This window comes from Parasteatoda tepidariorum, chromosome 4 (assembly GCF_043381705.1).
Source record: "Parasteatoda tepidariorum isolate YZ-2023 chromosome 4, CAS_Ptep_4.0, whole genome shotgun sequence".
NCBI classification, from domain to species: domain Eukaryota; kingdom Metazoa; phylum Arthropoda; class Arachnida; order Araneae; family Theridiidae; genus Parasteatoda; species Parasteatoda tepidariorum.
In genome coordinates, this window is record NC_092207.1 from 85,747,195 (window position 1) to 85,772,235 (window position 25,041).

Here is a 25,041-nt window from a genome sequence, read left to right on the forward strand (position 1 = left end):
CTTGTTTATTTCTTGGAAAGTTGTTAGAAATTTTATCCCTCACATAAATAAAATGTAGATTTCGTATATACTCGGGTTTTTAAGAAAATAATCCAGACCACGTGGGGTTTTTCGTGTTTTTTCATGGAAAAAAACCCCCTGATAACTATAAATCGACACATAATTTGCTTTAAAGTTAATGAATGGAAGCATTGTCATGAAATCAAATGCACATGTTGTTTTGTAGCACATGCTCATTTGTGTTTTTCAGCGTGTTAATTCTTTATCTTTTAAAATGTACAAAACAATTAATTATCCACTTTTATCTTCATTGTACTTTTTCCTTTTGAAATGAATGAAAAAGATAATAAATTTTAAACATTCGCTTTCTCCACGTGGTAGGGAGTAACTTACGATACGCTTGTTACGTATTGCCGTTATTGGTTTCTTTGGTAATATGGTTTTTTTGTATTCCATTTTATTTATTTTAGTCGCCTTCTTATTTTTTTCAATTTTGGATCCAACTTAAAACAGGGTTTATCCGAATTTAAGGAAACCCGATACCGCAGACTGATCCAAGTGGTCACCCATCCGCTGTCAGTGATGCTTGACTACGGTGATCTACTGGGAACCGTATCGGTTTTCACTGACCACAGTACTGGTATAAAATATCCTCAGGGTAGACGGATCATGGGTTAGAATCCCCTTGCGGTTGGGCTTACCGTGGGAGGTTTTCGTGATTTCCTACTTGTAACGAAAATGCTGATGAATTCCACCAAAAGGTCCTCTATGAAGATTAGTTTTGGCTAAATGCTTGATCTAGGAGTTTCCTTGTCTTCTGGGTTGGGTTCAAAATTATTTGGTTACGGAGTTCAACATTGAGAATCGTAAACTCAGAATTTTATTGGCTGTTCAAAGCCGGTTATAAAATGAAATAAAATACATTTGAGGCAGTGGATAAATAGTTTTTAGATTGTTCTGATGATGATTTTGATATCACAAGAAGTCCCGCAATGGACTGATCGTTAAGACACGGTTCCCAGCAGATCACCGAAGTCAAGCATCACTAGCTGCGGTCAGTGTGCGGGTGGGTGACCACTTGGATCAGTCTGCGTAGGGACCGAGGGTGTGCGGTATGAGTCCTCGTTAAATTGTTCTACCTGTAAAGTGCTCGACTTCGCGTGCAGGTCGTTGGGCTATCCCCTCTGCAGAGTATCAAAATTGTGACGGCTTGTCCTCGGATCATCCTCAGGGATGTTTCCCAGACAGTTTCCAATAGCCCATTGTGCAGCTCTAGTGCGACGTAAATTAACTACAACAACAGCTATCACAAAAAAATTTTCGAAGCTGCTAATTCAGAGACTTCATATAAATATATATAAGCGATAATAATTTAGAAAGTTCGAAGCGCAAATCAAGCAGAAAACGAAGAATATTTAAAGATGCGTATGTTAGCAAAACAGCACTTCATCAGGGGACACACTGTCTGCCAACACATCAGCCTTTCTGCCTTCAGTGGTAATACCAAAAACGGAATGAAATGTAAATGCAATGAAAAAATTAATGACATACAAACACAATTCAAAAGTACACAGAGTAAGACTTAATAATGAAACGCCCACATATAAGAAAGATAAGGTTGCAGTTGGAATAAAGAAATCAAAATAAAATATAAATTGTCAAATCTCTAAGAAAATCTTTAAAAATATATCAAATGCGGTCCCCTTTCAATAAGCTTGAAAAATAAAGCAAAAATATTCAATGAGTAAAAATGCCAAAAAAGTGCTGCCATCTTTATGCAGCAGGGGCAAAAAAATCCTAAATTTCACCGCATAGACTTATATATGCGGGCTTCAATTTTGGCCGAATTATTTAAACGTCTTTAAAATACTTTGAATTAAAAAATTATAATTACAGTACTTAAAAGGAAAATTATTATTCTTAAATGTAACTTTGAAATTGCTAATAGTTGAAAGAAAATATGTTTTATTATTGCAAATAAATTTAAACTTAATAATTTGACCAATCAAAATAATTTTACAAATTTTAACGTATAGGTTGGAATTAAAATATGTTAAACTAATAACATTAAACTTAAAATCTTTTCTTTTATCGTATAATCCGATAAAAAAATTTTGGTTGTGAAGTCTAATATCAAGATCTAAAAAATTTGGGGCCATTTTCATCTGAATTAGTCTTTATTAAATTAAGTTCCTTAGGATAAATATCTTTAATTAAATTAAAATCATTACTATCAAAAAATAAATCATCAATAAATCTAAACTCAATTAATAAATTATGTTGTAAAAGCTTTTATATATAAAAATGTAAGAAAATATTAGCAAATGCACTTGAATAACAATTTCCCATTGAGGTACCTTGAATTTGTCTGTAAAAACAAATAGCATTAAAAAGATAATTTTCAAAAATGTTTACATTACATAAAATAATCTAATCTTCCAATCCCTCATTACTCAAATATTTATCAAAAATTTCGAAACAAATATTCCTTAAATTATTGTGTGGTATTTTTAAAATCACATGTAAAAATATTATTAATTTTATAGTAATTTAAATATTTAATAACGTCTTGGTTGCTGTTTATAATAAAATGCTTATCATTTAAAATAATGTTTAAATAATTAAAAAATCTTTTCCAAAAACAGAATTATAGCATCCAGTGCTGCAAGTAACAAATCTAAATTCAAACGGTTTTTGGTGGAACTTAATTGTTAGAAATAATTAAAGCTATTGATTTTTAAACCTATTTTCTTGGAAAAAGACAAAATTCGATTGTAAATTTCTTTTTTAGAATTATTAATTTTGACAAAAGTATTATTGTTTTCATATTCTTTACTCATTAAATGCCTAAAAAAGTTTTTGCAAATAAAGCAAAAATTATTAGATGTTTTGTCAACAACACAAATAATAAAATTATATTTTAGTTCCTTAAATATATTTAATAATATGTCCCCTGATGAAGTGCTGTTTTGTTAACATACATATCTTTAAATATTCTTCGTTTTCTGCTTGATTTGTGGTTCAAAATTATTAAAATAAGACAAATTTGGTTTTCTGCTTTTAGAACTTTTCCATTTTGACTTATTATTTTAAATGCTAATTTCTTATTTTGTCTTTTTCTGAATCTGTGTAAATCAGTTTCATTCTTTGATTAGATATATATAAACGATAGTATTTGTAGATTAAGGGAGCATGATTGTATATGTCCGTCTTCATGAATTCGATAAATTATCTATTGCCACACATTGTTGGAATTTAGGGCATAAATTTAATTTTAATAGCATCAAAACTAATTTTAACCCTATCGCATGAGCCCACCTTCATGCTCTGGCATCTTTTTTCGTTCATACGAATACAGATTCTTTAATTAACGAAATCCTCACAAACCTTCAATAGCGCTTGGAGATGCAGTCTGCCGTGATTTGGCTCTCTCAGCTTGCGCGGTTTTTATCACAATTAATTTAAAACGTACCTATTCATTTTGGATTATAGAAATCAAAATTTAGAAATTAAGAAATCGTTTTAAAAAATGGAATTATAAAAACAGAATTTTTTAAAAAATGTTTTTATTTTATTTCATAACCGTCGTTGAACAGCTGACCCAATTTTTGGTTTACGATTACTGATGTTCAACTCCGTAGACTTGCAATTTTGAACTCAATCCGGAAGACAAGGGCACTCCTGTATCTAGTATTATGGGAAATTTGCCTTCACGGAGGACATTTTAACGGAACGAACCCGCATTTGCTTTACATGGAGAGGAAAACCTCCCAAGGTTAACCTGACGGCCAGGGGAATCTAACCCATGATCCGTCTACCACTGAGGATATTTTACGTCAGCAGTGTGGTCGGTGCGAGCCAGGTGCGGAATTCGTATCGACCAGCCTTCGCCGGGATTTAAACCCGGTTCACCTCATTGGAAGGCGAAAGCTCTATCCTCTTAGCCACTACGGCTTCCTTTTTATAAAGTTTGAATTTATTTTCCACAAAAAGTATTTAAAATTACTTTAGCTTTACCCTAAAATCAGCGTTTTTATTTATTCATTTTTATTTTGCGGTGCTTCGAGTTTGTTTAAAATTAGCCTATTTTTAAGGAAAAAGGTTTACGCTTAATAACATACTATAATAATATTTTTGCCGAATTCATCGCATTTGATCGAATAATTGTTTGCCCATACGGCTCCAAATGCGTAACGTAATGTTATACCTGTACTTATTCACCTTTATCTCTGCAATTTTATCTAACTTATCTTCGACGAATTTAATAAGCTTTACATCAGCCTCTTTAATAACAATATACGAACATTACTACACAATGCTGACTAATGTTAAATTCATTTCATGCTCAATGTTTCTTCATCCGTCAGCTGTTCCTTCATTTCTGTGATTTCGGAATTATTTTATCTGCGGTCTTGTTGGATAGATAGACTAGAGATATATTTCGTTTTCGAATTTATGATGATAATTCGGTGGACGTTTTTTGTTTTGTTGATCGTGTTAATGACGCAGGAAGATGCTGCAGATAAAGAATGCAAAGAGCTTCTCTTGGTGCAAGTGGTTAGTCAAATTTCTACAATTTATTGATTGTGGTATTAATTAACGATTTTTTTACTTAGTTTTTTTTAAAGCTCTGTCGTCACCTGAAATAATGCTTTCTAGCGTATAATATGCTGTTTTTATAATTGTTCCGTTTTTCGTAGGCTCTTTTTTTACATAAAATAATTCTTTTTAAGAGTATAATATGCTGTTTTTGTAATTGTTCCGTTTTTCGAAGGCTCTGTCGTCGCATGAAATAATACTTTTAACGTATAATATGCTGTTTTTATAATTGTTCCGTTTTTCATAGGCTCTTTTTTTACATGAAATAATTCTTTTTTAGAGTATAATATGCTGTTTTTGCAATTGTTCGTTCCGTTTTTCGAAGGCTCTGTCGTCACATGAAATAAAGCGTTTAATATGCTGTTTTTATAACAGTTCCGTTTTTCGAAGGCTTTATTACATGAAATAATGTTTTTTTAGCGTATAATTTGCTGTTTTTATAATTGAAGTGAATTTGATTGCAGGACTGTTTTTCTGGTTTTTGCCAGCACCGCTGCATTGTCTGGGCTCATAAAAATTTACCATAAATGAAAATTTTTCATTGATTTTAACGATTTTACTTTAGATGGAAAAACCTCGCCAAATTGGCGAGATAATTTTTTTTAAAAAAACTTTTTAAGTTATTGAAGTCCAGACATATAATAGTTGTTTTATAAGTGAGCCTTTTAGTTATGAAACTCTAACCATTTTACGCAGAGTTTTTATTAAACTTTTTATCATACTTTTTTCAATATTTTGTATTAGTTAAGATTAAAATAAGATAAAAAATATTATATTTAGCATATTAATAATTTATGCTTATGAAATACAGTACGAAACACCGGTGTCTTTTTGTGAGTTAAATGTAAAATCTTCCAAACATGACTCACTTCCAAACAATAATTTTTCAAATATGCACTCATTTGAAGTTATATAGATCTAAGAGAAACAGTTTTTCATCTTTGACATTTCTTTAATTTGCAAATTCAATTATTGATACCTTTTTGATTAGTAATAAAAATATTTTTCCTAACAATTTTTTTGAATTTTACTTTTTAGTACAAATGTAATTCCGGTAGTCAAAAATTTTTTTTGTGTAACTAATAAGCTGTTTTTTATAATTAAAAAATACCAAAATATATAATACATTTTTGTCTGTAATTAGAGTGTTGTACAAAAATATATAGCTGCCCCATTTACGTCAAAGGGTTAATAGCTGCATAATGATCGCCCTTATTACATATTGTTTGAATCCTTTTATATAAAAGAGGTTAAAAAAGTAAATAGATTAGAAGTCGTCAATTAATATTTAAGTATGGAATAAATTCAAACGGGATCAAAACCTAGTGAATCACTATTAAAGTAAATGAGACAGTAAACATCAAAAATTGTTTAATTGCCGGAAAAAATAGTGAGTAATTTAATGGTGATGGTATGTTTCTTTCAAAGTTTCAAACAGGCAATCAAAACTGGTTTAGATATGTTTTATCTCGCATTATTTTATGAGTGATTTGACAAATTTGACTAGTGTTTTGGTTTCTTTTACGTTTAAAAAATATTAATTAATGAATCCAAATGTATTTACTTTTTTTACTTTACTTTTGGCAAGTTGTTTAAAAGACTATATTCAGGATGGGAATTATGAAACACTCAGTATTTCATTTAAAAAAATATTTATTTTCTTAATTTTTGTTAATCGAATTTTATTTTTAAATACTTAAAATGTTTTTTATACTTAGTTATTGTCATTTTATTGTTGTAGGATATTTAGCTTCATACGAGTCGTCTAGTTTTAAGACACCTTAACACTTCTGTAGTAGAAGTAATTTCATTTTCTGTAAAATATAAAGAATAGAACATAAGTTTTTTTTTAATAACCGTAGTTGAACAGCCAACCTAATTTTATGGGCTTACGACTACTAATGTTCAACTCCGTAGTCTTGTAGTTTTTAACCCAATCCAGAAGACAAGGAAACTCCTGGATCCAGTATTGAGAGAAATTTGCCTTCGTGGTGGACTTTTTGATGGAGCTAACCCACATTTGCGTTACATGGAGAGGAAAACCACGAGAACCTCCCACGGTTAGCCTGGCTGCAAGGGAACTCTAACCCATGATCCACCTACCATTGAGGATATTTCACGTCAGTACTGTGGTCGGTGCAAGCCGGATGCGGAATTCGTATCAACCAGTCATCGCCGGGATCGATCCCCGGTTCACCTCATTGGAAGGCGAAAGCTCTATCCCCTGAGCCATCGCGGCTCTAACATAAGTTATTATCTGAAAGGAACTTATATGTCAAATCTGTAAAAAAAAAGTTTTTTGCACATAAAGTAAAAATAAATAAATAAATAAAACAATATAGACGGCGCTTAGCGAGTTCTGAAACTAAACGACTCATATAAAGTTTGTTAAATAAAAATAAAATGACAGTAAATTATGAATTTTAAAATAATGAAATTTTTTACAGAAAAATTATAATTATGGCTATTTTTAGGACATGAAATGTAGCCCTGTAACCTATAATGAGTTAGATATGACAAATGACAAAAATTCCGGTTTAAACAACAATTTTTTTAAACATACTAAGATTTTTTTCAATTTTAATGTATACATTATAAAAAAATTATTAAAAAAAATCTTTGATTTGAGCAGTTTTTTTAAAAATGTGAGTGAATTTTAATTCATATGTCTTATAAATAAAATTTAAAAGTAATTAAATTATGAATATTTTAACTTGATACACGATTACCCAAACTAATACTTGCTTAAAATAGTATTATTAATTTATCACCAAAGTGCATTTAAGCATTAAATTATTATTTATATATTTACGCGAAATAAGAACTAGAACGCATTATGAATTTTTGATCTAAAGATTGGCTTTTCCTGTATATTAAGTTTCAAGAAATTCGAAGGATTAGCCACATGCATCAATCACATGAGTTCAAAAATTATTAAAACCTAGAATTTTGCAGATTATTATGTGGATTTCTTTAAGTAAGTGGTCAATTTCACTTCCATTTCACAAAACTTTACTGTTATTTTTCTAAATCTTGATTGTATTCATAATTTGTTATCGTCTGTGCAGCTTTTCAGACACGGAGATCGCGCTCCTTTAAGACTCTATCCTACTGATCCTAATCCTGTATCTATCTGGCCTGGTGGCTTAGGAGCCTTAACTAAGGTAAGATCTAAAACTTAGTCGCTGCAATTTTTACTGTTTCCTTTTTTATATAATTTTATGTTTCGAAGTGTAAAACATTAGAACCTCAATCAATCATTTTTCATATTCCATTCATTGCAAACGATCGATGCGGGTCGACATAAAATATTAAGTGATAATTTGAAAATGTATGAAAATTATAAAGAAATACTGGACTTGAAAAGTAATAATACTAAAAGTGCAATTTAATTGAAAGAAATATGTAGAGTCCTCAAACAAAAAAATAAACGGATCACCTTGAATAACTTTTGATCTAATGATTGGATCGTCACGTTCCATGACTCAATCTTAACGGTTTGAGGAGGTAATCTCAAATATGCTAAATAATTAGTGCAGACGATATTTTAAGTTATGAAATCAGACTCAAAAACATACTTTCTCTGAATAAATATAGCTTTTTTTCGATGGATTCGAATTTCTAACAGTTAAAATTTAGAGGGTACCCTCAATCTGGGAAATATGTGATCCCAGTTGTTTGGTCAGGAGAACAGCCCAAATTTTTAACACCCTAATGTTAATTTTACTTTTTGCAATGTTAATTTTGTTCTCTGCGCATTTGCGCATTTCGCTGTATTTCGGAAACTTTTTATGCGAATTGAAAAATTCTTAAACATAGTTATAAAATTCCTTGATCCAAAGATAATTCAATGCAAAATACATCTTTAGTAAATATTTATTATTTTTTTATTATTTTATTTAAGAAGAGTCGAAAATTTTTTGAATAGTAAGGTATACAAATTTTTACACCATATACAATTTTGAATGGCAAAATGCAAAATTTAATCGAAATTGGTTGAATAGTTCCTGTGAAATCAAATTTTAAGCCCAAAATTTCCGCTGTTTTTCGAATATCATATTTGTATTCCTCCTTCCAACGAAATTCTTCAAAAACGAGTGGGAAAAAGTTTTCAATGTATATTTAAAATGCAATACTTAGTTATTCAGCAGATTATCTAGGTATTGCCCAATTAACTAGGGTAATCTGTTAAAGTGCCAGAAATTGTTTCATTTCTCAAATTGCCTCGATAATCTGCACATTACCTAACTGGGCACTCGCTTAAGTGAAAATAAGATTTTTGCAGGAACAGCAGCAGCATTTCTGCACGCTTAAATTATCACGTTATTTATCTAGTTTTCGATATCTAAAGGATCTAGTTTATAAAAATCAACAAATTAAATGGACTCCAATAACCAATCAATTAAATAACAATTATTAACAAATCAAGAATAGAAGTCAAGTTAGAAATAGTTAGAAATATCATCAAGTTAGAAATATCATTGCAATTAAGTAATAATTATGATAATTGAATTAATGGCAATTAAATTAGAATATAATTACAAGAAATTGAGAAATAAACTTTTGCATCAAAACAGATGCCGTCAATGGCCTTTACCTAGGTAAATTGCGGAAACGCCTGACTCAGCACTTAAACGGAACGAATCAGTAAATCTGCAGATTGGCTAGGTAAAGGGCGATTCCACGAAAAGTGGTCCTGAGTGACTAAATTTTCAAAATTANAGTAATTATTTATTATTTTTTTATTATTTTATTTAAGAAGAGTCGAAAATTTTTTGAATAGTAAGGTATACGAATTTTTACACCATATACAATTTTAAATGCAAAATTTAATCGAAATTGGTCGAATAGTTCCTGAGAAATCAAATTTTAAGCCCAAAACTGTTTTTCGAATATCATATTTGTATACCTTCTTTTCATGACTTTCTTCAAAAACGAGCGGAAAAAGTTTTCAATGCATATTTAAAGTGCAGAAATCAGTTATTCAATCAATTAGTTCATTATCTAGGTTTTGCCCAATTAACTAGGGTAATCTGTTAAAGGAACAGCAACAGCATTTCTGCAAGCTTACATTAACATGTTATTTATCTAGTTTTCGATATCTAAAGGATCAAGTCGATACAAATCAACAAATTAGATGAAGTCCAATAACCAATCAATTAAATAACGATTATCAACAAATCAAACGGTTAAAAATATCATTGCAATAAAATAATAATTATGATAATTAAATTAGAATATAATTACAAGAAATTGAGAAATAAACTTTTGCATCGAAACAGATGCCGTTAATGGGCTTTACCTAGGTAAAATGCGGAAACGCCTGACTCGGCACTTAAACGGAACGAATCAGTAAATCTGCAGATTAACTGGGTAAAGTGACATTAACGAATTTCCAGGTTTTGCGCGATAACATATATACAACTGATCATCTACGAGAAGTGTGTTACAAAATTAACCCCCTTAAAAAAAAGCTCCTCCCCCCATATTGCTCTATAGTTCCTATTCATAATTATCATAATTAACCATATGAAGCTAAACGCAAGTCTTTCATCAATGGCGGAAGAAAAACATGAATAGGTTTCCAAGTTAATGTTTATTTCATTCCTAAACGCAGTTTATTCAATCGTTAAAAAGTTATAATTATCGATTGCAGGGGTTTATCTTTACTGACTATCGGTTTCTAACTTTTTCAATATTTAGAATGACACCGAGATGAAAACAAAATAACCTTATACATAGATAATCGATGCTTAAACAAATGAATAGCCTAAGTAAGCGATAATATTCATAAGATAAACTCATTCAATTTACTTAATGCGTTTGTTATTGTTTCTAGCATTTTTTTAGTTCGATTTATGTCTCGCAATCTGATTAAATACATAAAACTCGGAAAAAACTTTAAGACTTTGTTGAGAACTTAAATCCTCAAACTAATACTTTCTGGTGTACCAACTTCCAGAGTAACAACTACCCTACCCTACGATAATGGAAAAGACACTTTTAGTTTTTGACATTTTTTTAAAATTTCTCAAGAAATATATAAAAGATTATTTTATGACTTTAGAGATGTTTAGTTTATGCGATTTTTGATTCTTAGCAAAAAGGTTTAAATCTTTCAGAGGTTTAGGAAACTGACGACTTAAAATTACGAAAAAAGAAAAAGAAGTATTGTTGAACACTCTATGCCAGAAAATCAAATAATAAGCTTGTAACTTGTGTTGGCTATTTAAGTTGTTATATATTTTTAACTGCATAAAATTTCGTAAATCTAGAATACATTTTTATGGGGTTATGGATATTTTTATAAAAAATTAACTTTTTGTCTTACGTTTTTTGCTATAACTTCATAAATATTCAATGGAATTAAACAATATTTTTGGAGCAATTTAAAAAAAATTATAAATTTTTTTATTTAAAATTAAAAAAAAGTTAATTAAAAACTTAGATAAGATATAAGTATTTAAATTAGATACTGCGCATGCACAGAAATATTAAAAAAAAATTTTCTTCTTCTTAATTTTGTAAAGAATCGTTTTTGGCTATTAATGAAAAAAGTTTGATTTAAATATTCAAAAAATTTAAAAAGTTTCAAGCGATTTTCATAGTAATTTTTGTACCTGCTGATAGATACCCCAAAACGATCAGAGGTTTTCCTGAAATTTGATTTTTTACTATTAAACAAGATTTATTAAAACTGTTATTGTGGGGGATCATCCTCCATAAAAGTATGTTTTCTTTCGCATGTCGTCTTTCCTTATACCATCACATTTTTGTTCTTTGTTCACGATTATTATAAGGTATTCGTATTTGTTATTAAATTTTGTTTTATGAAACAAAATAAAATTTATTGAAAGCCCCTGATCGTTTTGGGCTTTCTAACAAAAAGCACAAAAACTACTTAGAAAATCGCTCGAAACTTTTTAAATTTTTATAATATTTAAATCAAAATTTTTTTCATTCTTTGCCAAATACGATTCTTTATAAAATTAAGAATTTTTTTTTAAAAATTTATTCGTGCACGCGCAGTATAAAGGAACTACCTTAAAAACTTATATCTTGCACAGTTTTCAACGATTTTCTTAAAATTTAAATAAATAATTTTGTAATTAATTTTAAATTATTCCAAAAATATTGTTGGATTCTTATGAATATTTATAACGTTATAGCAAAAAATCGTTAGACAAAAAAATTACTTTTTTATAAAAATGTCCATAATTCCGTAAAAATATACTCTAGGTTTACGAAATTTTATGCAGTTATTAAAAATAGCATCTTAAGTAACCAGTACAAGTTACAAGCTTATTGCTTGATTTTCTGGCATAGCGTGCTCAAAAATACTTGTTTTGTTCCGTAATTTATTGTCGGTCTTCTAAACCTCTGAAAGCTTTAAATTTTATTGCTATGTAGGAAAAATCGCATGAACTAGACATCTTTATAGTTATAAAATAATCTTTTTTAGTATTTATTGAGAAATTTTTAAAAAAATGTCAAAAACTCTAGGTTTATCTTCCATTATTATAGGGTAGTGTTGAGTAACAAGTGTCTAGGGTATCAACTTTTTAGAGTTAAAATTATTCTTGTGCTTGTACGAATTTCCGAAAGGCTAGAGAAAATTATTATACAAATATATCAATGTTTTAGTTAGTTCTTTAGTTCCAAAATGATTATAGTTTGAGAAACACAATTTCATAAATTTCTAAATACAGTACAGAACCCGTTATCCGGAAACCAAAAAACCAGAACGAAATTCGGTAAATTTTCCCGCCATTTTTAATTAAAAAAAATTTTTTTTCCTCATAAGATTTTAGGATTTTTCGTTTTTTTTTAAAGATGTTTACCATACCATCATTTTGGAAATAATAATTAGTGTATTACTTCATCGTTTTTTCTTCTGTTTAAGATATTTCCAATTTTTTTTTTCAGTTGGATTTAACAATAAAAAAACGGGTTTTTGTAACGATTCAGAAAACCGGAAAAATCAGTTATCCGGAATAGCGATGGTCCCGATCGTTCCGGATAATCGGTTCCCTACTGTACATGTATGAATGTATGAAACTATATAAATGAAAGCACCTAAAAATCAATATTGCTTGAATCTTCTGTATGAAAATATTTATTAATTTATTGTTTATTTCAGCTAGGAAAATTACAACTCTATGTTTTAGGGCAACAACTACGATACATGTACAGAGAATTTTTAACTACAAATCCCATAGAGGTAATACATAAAGGCATCCTATTTTGCAAACAATATTTTTATAACTTAAACATTTTTTAAATAAATTTTTTATTTGTGTCAATTTTATGAATTATATGAAATGGTATCATGAAGTACTTAAGAAAAAGTTGAAAAAATTCGATTTCAGCCATGATAAAAAAAAAAAGTTGTATTGATTGGTGACATGAAGTAGTATAATCATTCATATAAATATCAAAATTATTTTATAATTAACATAAATTACATTAATGAAATCTATAAATATTTCACTGTTTGTGAGTGTGATTAAAAAAAAAATCATAATTTTTTATTAATAACTCTTACAATTCAAGAACTGATATTCTCATTCTTCTAAAAGTTACTTATTCCTTTGTTAAAATTTTATCTCCTATCTATTTTGTCCTCAAAATGTTCATTTTTTTTTCAGACTTAAAGCATTCTAGTCATGGAACTTCAAAGCTTATTTTTTTCTTTTCCTTTTTTTAAGAATTGCATCTTTTAATCAACATGATTCGAGCACAAATTAGGCCCCGCTTTTTTATTATAGGGAAAGAAATATATGTTTCATGTAATAAATTTTTTCAAATCAACTTTTCTTACTGATGATCAGGTTTTATTTCTCTAATGCGCTTAACACAAACTAAAAAGTTTAGGAACACCACATTGATCCAAAAAAAAAAAAGTTGGCTCTTTCTTTTACACTTTACCCCTTTTTTTATTTTCTGAAAAATGTCTTTAAAATAATGTATTCTAATGATTTTCTGAAATTTTAACTTTCAGCTTTGTGCTACAGCAATTATTTTGTATAACATTCAGCAAATATGAAATCTTCTAACTTCACGTTTTCCATCAAGTTACATTTACTATTCTCATTTAATTGACATGTCAGATTTCATGCTTCAGATTTCCATGAAATTTATACATCAAGATTTCAATAAAATTGATACATCAGATATCCATTCCGAATTTCCATGAGATTTTCTGAGATTGAATTACCTCCAATAAAAAAAAAATACATAAATAAATAAAAAATTCTCGTGTTGTTTGTTAAATGGAAAACCGGAAGAATAAAATATCCATGACTGGAATCTTTTATTGTACTGATTAATAAAAACAAGTGAAATATACCATGATAAAGCTTTTACTGTTCTTAATTATAATCTGCTCACCACTATTCACTTTTTCTTAAATAAGAAGCAATCTTATATATAATATCTTACACACTATTAGGCCAAAAGTACCCGGACACCCAGTGATGCAGGACTCAGATATTCCCAAAGCATAAATTAATATCATGTAAGTCCGCCTGCACATGCTTTTGTAGACTTTCCACCAGTATTTGATAGCTGACCATATGAATGTGTCCATCACAATTAAAGTAAATGCTGGCAGTGAGTTCGTGATCTAGTTTGGCCCGGTTATGGAATCTGCATTCTTATTCGTATTAAACTGCCGTGCAATTCAAAAAAACAACGTAAGTGCTTCACGATTGATTCCGAGAAAAGTGACTTGATAACTATTTTCCTTGTATTGCCAATGCTGTGAACGCTAATATAGAATTTCGAAAAACTGATATAACAAATTTTATTTTTGAAAAATAATTTTTTTTTTGCACTATGCAGCTTACCATATAAAGATGCCTAATATATAAAAATCCCAAATTTGAATTCTTTGTCGCTTGCGTTGATTTTTCAATTGCACGGCAGTGAAGGTGTTCTATGGAACTTAAATTGGAATTCTGAAATGGCCAGTTCAGCTTTTGTATACCCTTATTGTCCAATCATGGAGGCGCAAGTCTCGATATGTGAATGGAGCAATTACATTACTGGAAGAGAAATGTGCCGTCTTATGAAATATTGCCATAGAGTTAAGAGATCAGCATAGTTCAGAAAGTCCACATGCGTTTCCAATCGCATAAACTAGGGGGCCAGGACAAACGCCTTAGAACCAGATTCACTTGTTTTGGTGGATGTTCGAATGCTTTTGGCGAGATAATGTAGCTGTTAAAAAATCGTATTTGTATAGAATATTTTACACCTTTCGAAAATAATCTATGTATGAAATGGTATTACTATTGCTGTTTTTTCTCTCTCTCTCTTTTTCTAATGACCACTACTTTTGTAAGTTGGGAGAATAGTTTCTGAAATATCATTGGATCGATAGATAGATAGATGGATGGGAAGGTAGGAGAGAGCAAAGATTATAAAATATAAATGTAAAAAACAAGACTGAAATTTTAAGTTTCATGCGTGCTGCATGTTAAACAACTCTGTACTCTTGTCACAGTACTTTAAAGAAAAAGTCACGATTTAAGGAGGCATTTAATAAGTGTCTTTCATCTTATCTTGTTTTCATAGCTAAAACACAAAATATTAATTTTTGTTTTATTTCCCTTAGATCAATGTCAATAGCTCTGAGTACGATCGTTGCCTTGAAAGTACTGAATCATTCCTTGCATCTTTTTATGCCCCTACTGATGAATTTAAATTCAGCAAAAATGTTGATTGGCAGCCTTTACCTGTACATTCTGTCCCGAAAGAGATCGACAAAGTAAAGAAACCTTGCATTTCATTTTATAATTCTGAGGCGATTTTGCGCAATATTTTTTTTCCAACAAGGTGCGAAACTTCGAAAAATGCGAAGTTGGAAAGCAGAATTGTTTTAAATATAATTGCAGCGTATTATTAATTTTTTTTTAACTCAATGAAAATTTATTATTTCAAAAATAGTTTAGAAATTCATGATGTTTCGTTTTGACGTCTGTAGTACATATTTTTCAAATGTTTGAAAAAAAAATAAAGTTAAAAAATATCTATTAAAAGCTAAAAAGACAAAAATTTAACTAAAGAACAGAAATTTAGCTAAAAAGAACACTGACAAATACCATCTTTATTGATGTCAAAGATTGAAACCATTAAAAATCAGTCTCTTTGTCTAGAAACACAACAATTCATTCGTTGAATTGGAAAAAAAAAATTTTGATGCTTCACATTTCAATACTTTAACATTATAACATTACGACACCAAAAGCCTAAAAAAAAAAAGTGAGCATCAAAAATAACTTTTGATCTAATGATCGAATTTTCAAGTACTTGAACTCAATCTTACAATATAAGTCGCAAAAACGGACTTTCTCTGAAAAACATGCCTTTTTGTCGACCGATTCAAATTTCTGATCTTCAAAATATGAGCTGGCGGGAGTAGCTGCAACCTGAAAAATCAGGTCCCAATCATAGAGCTATGATGTATAGTAGAGCACGCGCATCAAGAAAATTTTCTTCCTCAGAATAAAACATGACTTGAGGGTGAGTGGTGAAAGAAATTCTACCTTCCGTTTCTCCTTGTTATTTTATTGGAAGAAAATCAATGCCTGAATTTAGAAGTCAAAAATCTTAAAATGTGGGATTTACCGTGTTGCATTTGGTTGTAAAGGAAAATTTGTCTAAGTACGACCTTATAGATTTCGTCATTTATCACTTTGTGGAATTACAATTATTTTTATTTACTATATAAATGAACATAACATACATTTTCTTAGACAAAAGAAGAGTTATGAAAGATTAATACAAAATGATTCGATAATTAAATCAGAGATTTTTGCCGTTTGATTATTAGTTCTTAAATGAAATTATCAGGTACTTTACAATCAAAATCATCTGATTTTTTAAAAATTTTAATGATACATAAAAAAATTGGAAATACTTTCAGAAATATTAAGGCTCTTTTATCCTATCATAGCAGATCTAAAGTTGAAATAAAATTACAAATTACAATTACAGAAATGATAGATTATATTAAGAAGTGATAGATGATTATTGCAAGTACATATTTTACTATTTTATTTTGTTTCATTCACAATGAAAGAAAAAAACGAAAAAAAACTCTGAAATTAATTATGCGTAAATATTTTACTCATTGACAGAGAATTTGCATAAAAGTCATACTATTTTGAAAATTCTACTGTCCTTTAATTGCCATCTATGTAATGTAATTAATCTGTATATATATCTGTAAGTTATAAATCATTATAAATAATTACATAATAAATTTATATTCTCTGTAAAATTAATTTATGGATGCTTGTAACTACAATAAATTGTGAAAATTAAAAATATATGTTTGAGGAAACTATCTTTTACAAAACACATACGCAATGTTAAATTATAAATCTAGTTTATAAATGTATAAAAAAATTATCTTAAATAAAAAACTTTTTAACTAAATCGCTCTCTAACGATGAATTTTAATATGCGATACATACTTTTATAATTTGTAAATTATATATCACAAGAATAATTAATAAAAGTGAACAAACTTTCAATAATAAAAATTATTTGAATTAATTGTAGTTTTTTTTAAACATGAAATTTTTTTTTATTAAAATAAGTTTTAACAAAGATAAAGTATTATTAGTTAATTAGGAAGTACTTTTTTCACAATTAAAAAACTTTGAAGTTTAATAGAAAATACTTTGATTTTTAACTTCTGTTATAATAATATTCTGTTATAATAATCTATCAGAAAAGAGAACTCATTTCAATTGTCACGCGACGCCCTTCGCTCTCCGTAAAAATTGCTGAAAGAGAGGGGAGGGGGGGACTCTGATGTTATTAGGGACGACGAGGGATGTAGATATATAACAGAACGATTGCTCCACTTTTATTTCAGCTCTATGGTCCCAATAGTTTTAGGCAGGTGAAAATTAAAAAAAAAAAAAAAATTGAATACGAATTCGAGAGTATGAATTCGAAAGTTTGGAACGCATAACGTTAATAACTAGAGGATTTTTTGAGGCGAATACAAAAAATTTTTCACATAATTATAAATTTTTTTTTATCCAAAAATTATTACGTAAAAAAGAATTTAAAAAAAAATTATTTGCTAATTTTTTATTATTTTATTTGTTAAATATGAAAAAAATTTAAATTACGGCAAATTTCTACATCATTTTAAAATGCGTAATTTTGAATGACAAAATACAAAATTTGGATGAAATCGGTCGAATAGTTTCTTTCTAAAATATTAAATTATAAAAGTTGTATATTTAGATATAGACGAACAAAACGTTGCGTCTATTGCGTAATGTCCACTTTAATGTTTTGTAATCTCAACTTCACTCATTTTCTTTTGATTCCTAAGCTGGTTACGCCTCGAAAATAAATTATTTTTCTACTAATATAAATACTCTTTAAGGATTTAGACACGGGGAGCTTCTGTCCTACAACAGATGCGGAGGAGAAAAGAATAATTAACTCCCCGGAAGGTCAAGCTTATATAGCGAAGCATAAGGTACCTTATTTATATACTTGTCAACTATTTTAGTGCAAATTTCATTCATGTTTTTAGGTTTAATACGAAATTCATTCTCTCTATCTTTGGCTGAAAGTAAGGCCACCCGCTAGCAACTTTTGCCTCGAGTCTTGATGCGTGGCATCTTGAATCAAGCTCTTGACCACAAAGAAGTTACGGTGTTCGAAAGATAAATCTACCGATGGTTCTCCAACACGAGCTGTTCAGAATGTAGAAAAGTTTATTCCCTATAGAGTAAGTGGTCAAGAACCTGAACCATATGATAGCACATGGGTCGCTGTCATATGTTTCAACAACTAAGTGAGCTCACTATCTTATCCCACACTAGGGGAGATAAGATCCTGGAATATTCTTTGGCTAGTTAAAAATGCTGGGATGCAAAAACCACAATTAATTTCTTTGTGGTATAAAATGCTTGCGTGTTTCAATGTATTTTACTAAAACTTGAGGCATGAAGATTTGCGTGTAAATTATGGTATTACTCAACAGTTACTATCGCAGTTATCTCAACAGTTCTCATCACAACAGTTATCTCACATCTCAACAGTTATTTGTTACTCAACAGTAACAAATAGCAGTTACTATCTTCATACGTTTTAATATCCACGTGAACTCACCGTCTTAGTCTTCTTGGCGAGTTGGCGATTAATAGTTTTATCACAAGTTTTTCTTTACATTTGCTAAATCTTGGATATAATTTTACTATTCCTTGGATACATAATTTATAATAGCTATTATATTTTATATTTTCATCTGTGAATTTAATTTCAGTTAATGTTCCTTTATATCAGGAGTGTAATTTTCCAAATAACAACATGGAACTTTTGGTCAACTTCTACGTCATAGAAATTAATTGCATAAAAAATTTCAACTGTTGCCGATGTTGGTACGGGGTAACTAAAGGGTGGTAATTTATCCATGAATCTTCACTTCTAATTAGAACGGACTGTAATATCGCTGGTAAATCCTAAAAATAGTAACTTTTCTAAATCTGGTAAATGCTAGTATTGGAATACGACAAGAGAGAGAGCACCACCACAACCTTTTTATAGCTTGTTTATTGCGACTCTGACTGTTACAAAACGTTACTGTAGATGGCGCTGGAGTAAAGATACAACAGCCGATTTGTGAGTGTGTGTGTGGAGGGCAATCCCCAAGAACTGATGTGGGAAATGTCGAAAAAAATAAAAATCAGGGTTGGAATGATTTGAAAATATTTAATTTTTTTTAAAAAAAAAACTTTATTTGAATCACATGATATTTTTTAAATCACAGATTTATCTAAAATATATTATTTATATAGTACTCCATTAACTAATATGCATTACTTAAGACTGTGATAATAAACCATTGAGATCAAATCTCAAGTTTTATTCACAGAATTAAGAAACGAAATCTTTCATTTTTTTAAGAGCTTAAATGTAGATAAGAATGTAACTTTTAAATTATAATTTTTCGTTGTTCATTTCATACCATTTTCATGTTTTAATGTACTCATTGTATTATGTCATATTTACTGTTCTATTACCAATNAATGTTTATTTCATTCCAAAACGCAGTTTATTCAATCTTTAAAAAGTTATATTTATTGATTGCAGAGTTTTATCTTTACTGACAATCGGTTTCTAACTTTTTCAATATTTAGAATGATACCGAGTTGTAAACAAAATAACCTTATACATGATAATCGATGCTTAAACAAATGAATAGCCTAAATATGCGATAATATTCATAAGATAAACTCATTCAATTTATTTAATGCGTTTATTATTGTTTCTAACTTTTTTTAGTTCTATTTAAGTCTCGCAATCTGATTAAATACATAAAACTCGGAAAAAAACTTTAAGACTTGGTTGAGAACTTAAATCCTCAAACTAATACTTTTTGGAGTACCAACTTCTAGAGTAACAACTACACTACGCTACAATAATGGAAAAGACACTTTTAGTTTTCGACATTTTCTTTAAATTTCTCAAGAAATACATAAATGATTATTTCACAACTTTAGAGATGTATAGTTTATTCGATTTTTCATTCTTAGAATTATGATTTAAATCTTTCAGAGGTTTGTGCAACAGAATATAAATCACGGAAGAAAAAAAAACAAGTATTTTTGCCAGTATTATACCCGATGCCAGAAACTCAAGTAATAAGCTTGCGACTTATATTGGTTACTTTAGTTATTATTTTTAATAACTGCATAAAATTTATTAAATCTAGAGTAAATTTTGATGGAGTTATGGACATTTTTATAAAAAGAACTAATTTTTTTGTCTTATGTTTTTCTTGCTATAACTTTGCAAATATTCAATTAAAAGATGATGAATATTTTTGAGCAATTTAAAGTTAATTATAAAATTGTTTATTTAAAATTTAAAGAAAAATTTATTAAAAACTGAGACAAGTATTTAGGATAGTTCTTTCATATTGAGCATGCACGGAAAAATTTAAAAACATTTTTTTCTTAATTTTGTAGAGAATCGTTTTTGGCAACTAATGAGAAAAGTTTGATTTAAATATCTTTAAAATTTAAAAAGTTTCAAGCGATTTTCAAAGTAGTTTTTGTACTTTTTGATAGAAAGCTCAAAACGATCAGGGGTTTTCCTGAAATTTCATTTTTTACTATTAAACAAGATTTATTAAAAATGAGACTGGTATTGTGGGGGATCATCCCCCATAAAAGTATGTTTTCTATCGCATATTGTCTTTCTTTATACCATCATATTTTGGTTCTTTGTTCACGATTATTATAAGGTATTCTTATTTGTTATTTAATTTTGTTTTATAGTGCAAAATAAAATTTGTTAAAAACCCCTGATTGTCTTTAGCTTTCTATCAAAAAGTACAAAAACTACTTTGAAAATCGCTTGAAACTTTTTAAATTTTTATGACATTTAAATCAAAATTTTTTCATTAGTTGCCAAATACGATTCTCTGTAAAATTAAGAAAAAAATGTTTTTAAATTTAACCTTGCACTCGTAGTATAAAAGAACTACCTTAAATATTTATATCTTTTTTAATGAGCAGTTTTTAATGAATTTTTTTAAATGTTAAATAAATAATTTTGTAATTAGTTTTAAATTGCTCCAAAAATATTGTTGGATTCTATTGAATATTTATAAGGCTATCGTGAAAAAAAATTAGACAAAAAAAATTATTTTTTATAAAAATGTCTATAACTCCGTAAAAATTTACTCTAGGTTTACGAAATTTTATGCAGTTATTAAAAATAATATCTTAAGTAACCTATACAAATTACGAGCTTATTGCTTTATTTTCTGGCATAGAATGCTCAAAAATACTTGTTTTATTTCATAATTTATTGTCGGTCTCCCAAACCTCTGAAAGCTTTACATTTTATTGCTAAGTATGAAAAATCGCATGAACTAAACATCTTTAAAGTTATAAAATAATCCTTTAAGTATTTCTTGAGAAATTTAAAGAAAAATGTCAAAAACTCAAAGTGTCTCTTCCATGATTGTAGGGTAGTGCAGAGTAGCGTGTCTAGGGTATCAACTTTTTAGAGTTAAAATTATTCATGTGCTTGTACCAAGCGAATTTCCTAAAGGCTAGAGAAAATTATTATACAAATATATACATTTTTTAGTTAGTTCTTTAGTTATAAAATGCTTATAGTTTGAGAAACACAACTTCATAAATGACTAAATACATATATAAATGTACGAAACTAGTTAAATGAAAGCACCTAGAAATTAATATTACTTGAATCTTATTTATGAAAATCTTTATTAATTTATTGTTTATTTCAGCTAGGAAAATTGCAACTCTATGTTTTAGGGCAACAACTGCGATACATGTACAGAGATTTTTTAACTACAAATCCCATAGAGGTAATGCATAAAGGCAACACATTTTGATAACATACACATTTTTCAAATAAATTGATTTTTTGTGTCAATTTCATGAATTGAATGAAATGGTATCATGAAGTATTTACAAAAAAAGAAGGAGAAAAACTTCAATTAGAGCCATGATAAAAGACAAAAGTAATGATTGGTAACATAAAGTAGTACTATTCATATAAATATCTAATTTATTTTATAACTAATATAATTTATTTTATAACTAATATAATTTATTTTATAACTAATATAATTATATTAATAAAATCCATAAATGTTTCACTGCCTGTGAGTGTGATGAAAAATATTCATAGTTTTTTTTATGTCGCCTATAGTTTATAGGGGTTGGCTTTTACATTTTAGGAACTGAAATTCTCATTCTTTTAAAGTTACTTATTCATTTATAAGAATTTTATCTCCTGCCCAAAATGTTCTTTTTTTTTTCTGTATAGAATTAAAGCATTTTAGTCATGGATATTCAAAGTCTATTTTGTTTTCTTCTGAAAATAGTTTTTTTTTCTTTCAAATTACAGCTTTTTATCACAATTATTCGGCCACAATTTTAGCCTCTATTTTTTTATTACAGGGAAAGAAATATATGTTTGATGTAATAAAGTTCTTCAAAATCAATTTTTCCCCCTGATGACCAGGTTTAGTTTCTCTAAGTGTTTGAGACAAACTAAAAGGTTTAGGAACACCACATTGATCTTTTCCAAAAGTTGGCCTTTTCTTTTACCCTTTCTCCTTTTTTTTTTTTTTTTTTTTTTTTTTTTTTTTTTTTTTTAGTTTCCTGAAAAATATCTTTAAAATAATGTATTTTAATGATTTTCTGAAATTTCCGTTGTGCTACAGCAATTGATTTGGAGTTGTATAATATTCAGCAAATATGAAATCTTAAAACTTCACATTTTTCATGAAACTGCCTTTTCTATTCTCGTTTAATTGACGCGTGAAATTTCCATGAAATTGATACATCAGATTTCCGTAAAATTGACACATCAGATTGCCATTCCAAATTTCCATGAGATTTTCTGAGATTGAATTATCTCCAATAAAAGAAAAGAAAAAAAAGAATTCTCGTGTTGTTCGTTAAACGGAAAACCAGGTTGAAAAGCAATTTCATTTCCAGATTGTTTTTAGAAAATAAAATATCCGTGACTGGAATCTTTTACAGTCCTGAATAATTTTAAAAAAAGGTGAAAGATACAATGGTACAGCTTTTACTGTTCTTAATTATAACCTGTCCACCACTATTCCCTTTCTATTAAATAAGAAGCAATCTCATATTTAATATGTTACTATCAGGTCAAAAGTATCTGGGCACCCAGTTCTGCCGGACTCGGATATTCCTAAAGTATACATTAATATCATGTTAGTCCCTTTGTTACATCTATGGCAGCCTGCACATGCTTGGGTAGACTTTCCACCGTTATTTGATAGCTGGAAATATGAATTGATATTCACGTGTCCATCACAATTAAAATAAGTGCTGGCAGAGAGTTCGTAATCTGATTTGACTGGTTACGTAATCTACATTCTTATTCGTGTTAAACTGCCGTGCAATTCAAAAAACAACATAAGTGCTTCACTTCAGAAAAGTGACTTGACAACTATTTTCTTTGTATTGCCAATGCTGTGAACGCTAAAATAGAATTTAAAAAAAACTGATATAACAAATTTTATTTTTGAAATATAATTTTGTATATATGTAGATGCCATATAAAGATGCCGAATATATAAAAATTCCAATTTTAAATTTTTTGTCGCTTTACGTTGATTTTTCAATTGCATGTCAGTAAAGGTATTCTAAGGGACTCAGATTGGAACTTTGAAAACATCAGTTCAGCTTTTGAATTCCCATATTGTCCAATCATGGAGGCCCAAGTCTCGATGTGCGAATGGAGGAGTTACATTACTGGAAGAGAAATGTGCCTTCTTATGAAATATTGCCATAGAGTTAAGAGATCAGCATAGTTCAGAAAGTCCACACGCGTTTCCAATCGCATAAACTAGGGGGCCAGGACAAACGTCATAGAACCAGATTCACTTTTTTGGTGGATGTCCGAATACTTTTGGCGAGATAATGTAGCTGTTAAAAAGTCGTATTTGTATAGAATATTTTGCACTTTTTGAAAATATTCTATATTTGAAATGGTATTACTATTGCTGTTTTTTTTTCTCTCTTTTTTTCTAATGACCACTACTTCTGTAAGTTGGGAGAATAGTTTCTGAATTATCATTAGATCGATAGATAGAGGGATGGGAAGGTGGGTGAGAGAGCGAAGATTATAAAATATAAATATAAAAAACAGGACTAAAAGTTTAAGTTTCATGCGTGCTACACATTAATCGACTCTGTACTCTGTCATAGTCCTTCAAAGAAAAAGTCACGATTTAGAGGGGGGGGGGCATTTAATAAGTGGCTTTCATCTTGTTTTCATAGCAAAAATACGAAATATTAATTTTTGTTTTATTTCTTTTAGATCAATGTAAACAGCTCAGAGTACGATCGTTGCCTTGAAAGTACTGAATCATTCCTTGCATCTTTTTATGCCCCTACTGATGAATTTAAATTCAGCAGAAATGTTGATTGGCAGCCTTTACCTGTACATTCTGTCCCGAAAGAGATCGACAAAGTAAAGAAACATTGCATTTCTTTTTATAATTCTGATCTGAGGGGTGATTTTGAGCATTATATTTTTTTCCAACAAGGTGCGAAACTTCGGAAAATGCGAACTTGGAAAGCAGAATGGTTTTAAATATAAGTGCAGCGTATTATTAAGTTTTTTTTAATTCAATGAAAATTTATTATTTCAAAAATAGATTTGAGTTTAGAAATTCATGATGTTTCATTTTGACGTCTGTAGTACATATTTTTAAAATGCTTAAAAAAAGAAAAAGTTAAAAAATATGTATTAAAAGCTAAAAAGACAGAAATTTAACTAAAGAACAGAAATTTAGCTGAAAAGAACACTGACAAATACCATCTTTACTGATGTCAAAGATTGAAATAATCAAAAATCAGTCTCTTTGTCTAGAAACACAAC

At 28.9% G+C, this 25,041-nt stretch overlaps 1 protein-coding gene across 5 annotated transcripts in view; it reads left to right on the forward strand.

The window, feature by feature from the left end:
• Positions 1-4,273: 4,273 nt before the first annotated feature.
• The window catches only part of LOC107444070 (testicular acid phosphatase homolog), a 31,787-nt gene continuing 11,019 nt past the window's right edge, over positions 4,274-25,041 (forward strand). For 2 of the 5 annotated variants that reach the window (XM_043042398.2, XM_071180136.1), the window contains exons 1-4: positions 4,276-4,557; positions 7,668-7,763; positions 21,902-21,982; positions 24,478-24,630. In XM_043042398.2, the coding sequence (XP_042898332.1) occupies positions 4,342-4,557; positions 7,668-7,763; positions 21,902-21,982; positions 24,478-24,630 (546 nt within the window). In that variant the 5' untranslated portion in view covers positions 4,276-4,341. Of the gene's footprint in view, positions 4,558-7,667; positions 7,764-12,739; positions 12,821-15,217; positions 15,371-18,013; positions 18,110-21,901; positions 21,983-24,477; positions 24,631-25,041 lie in introns of all 5 variants that reach the window. The other 3 variants (XM_043042401.2, XM_043042399.2, XM_043042397.2) reach the window with 3 other exon arrangements.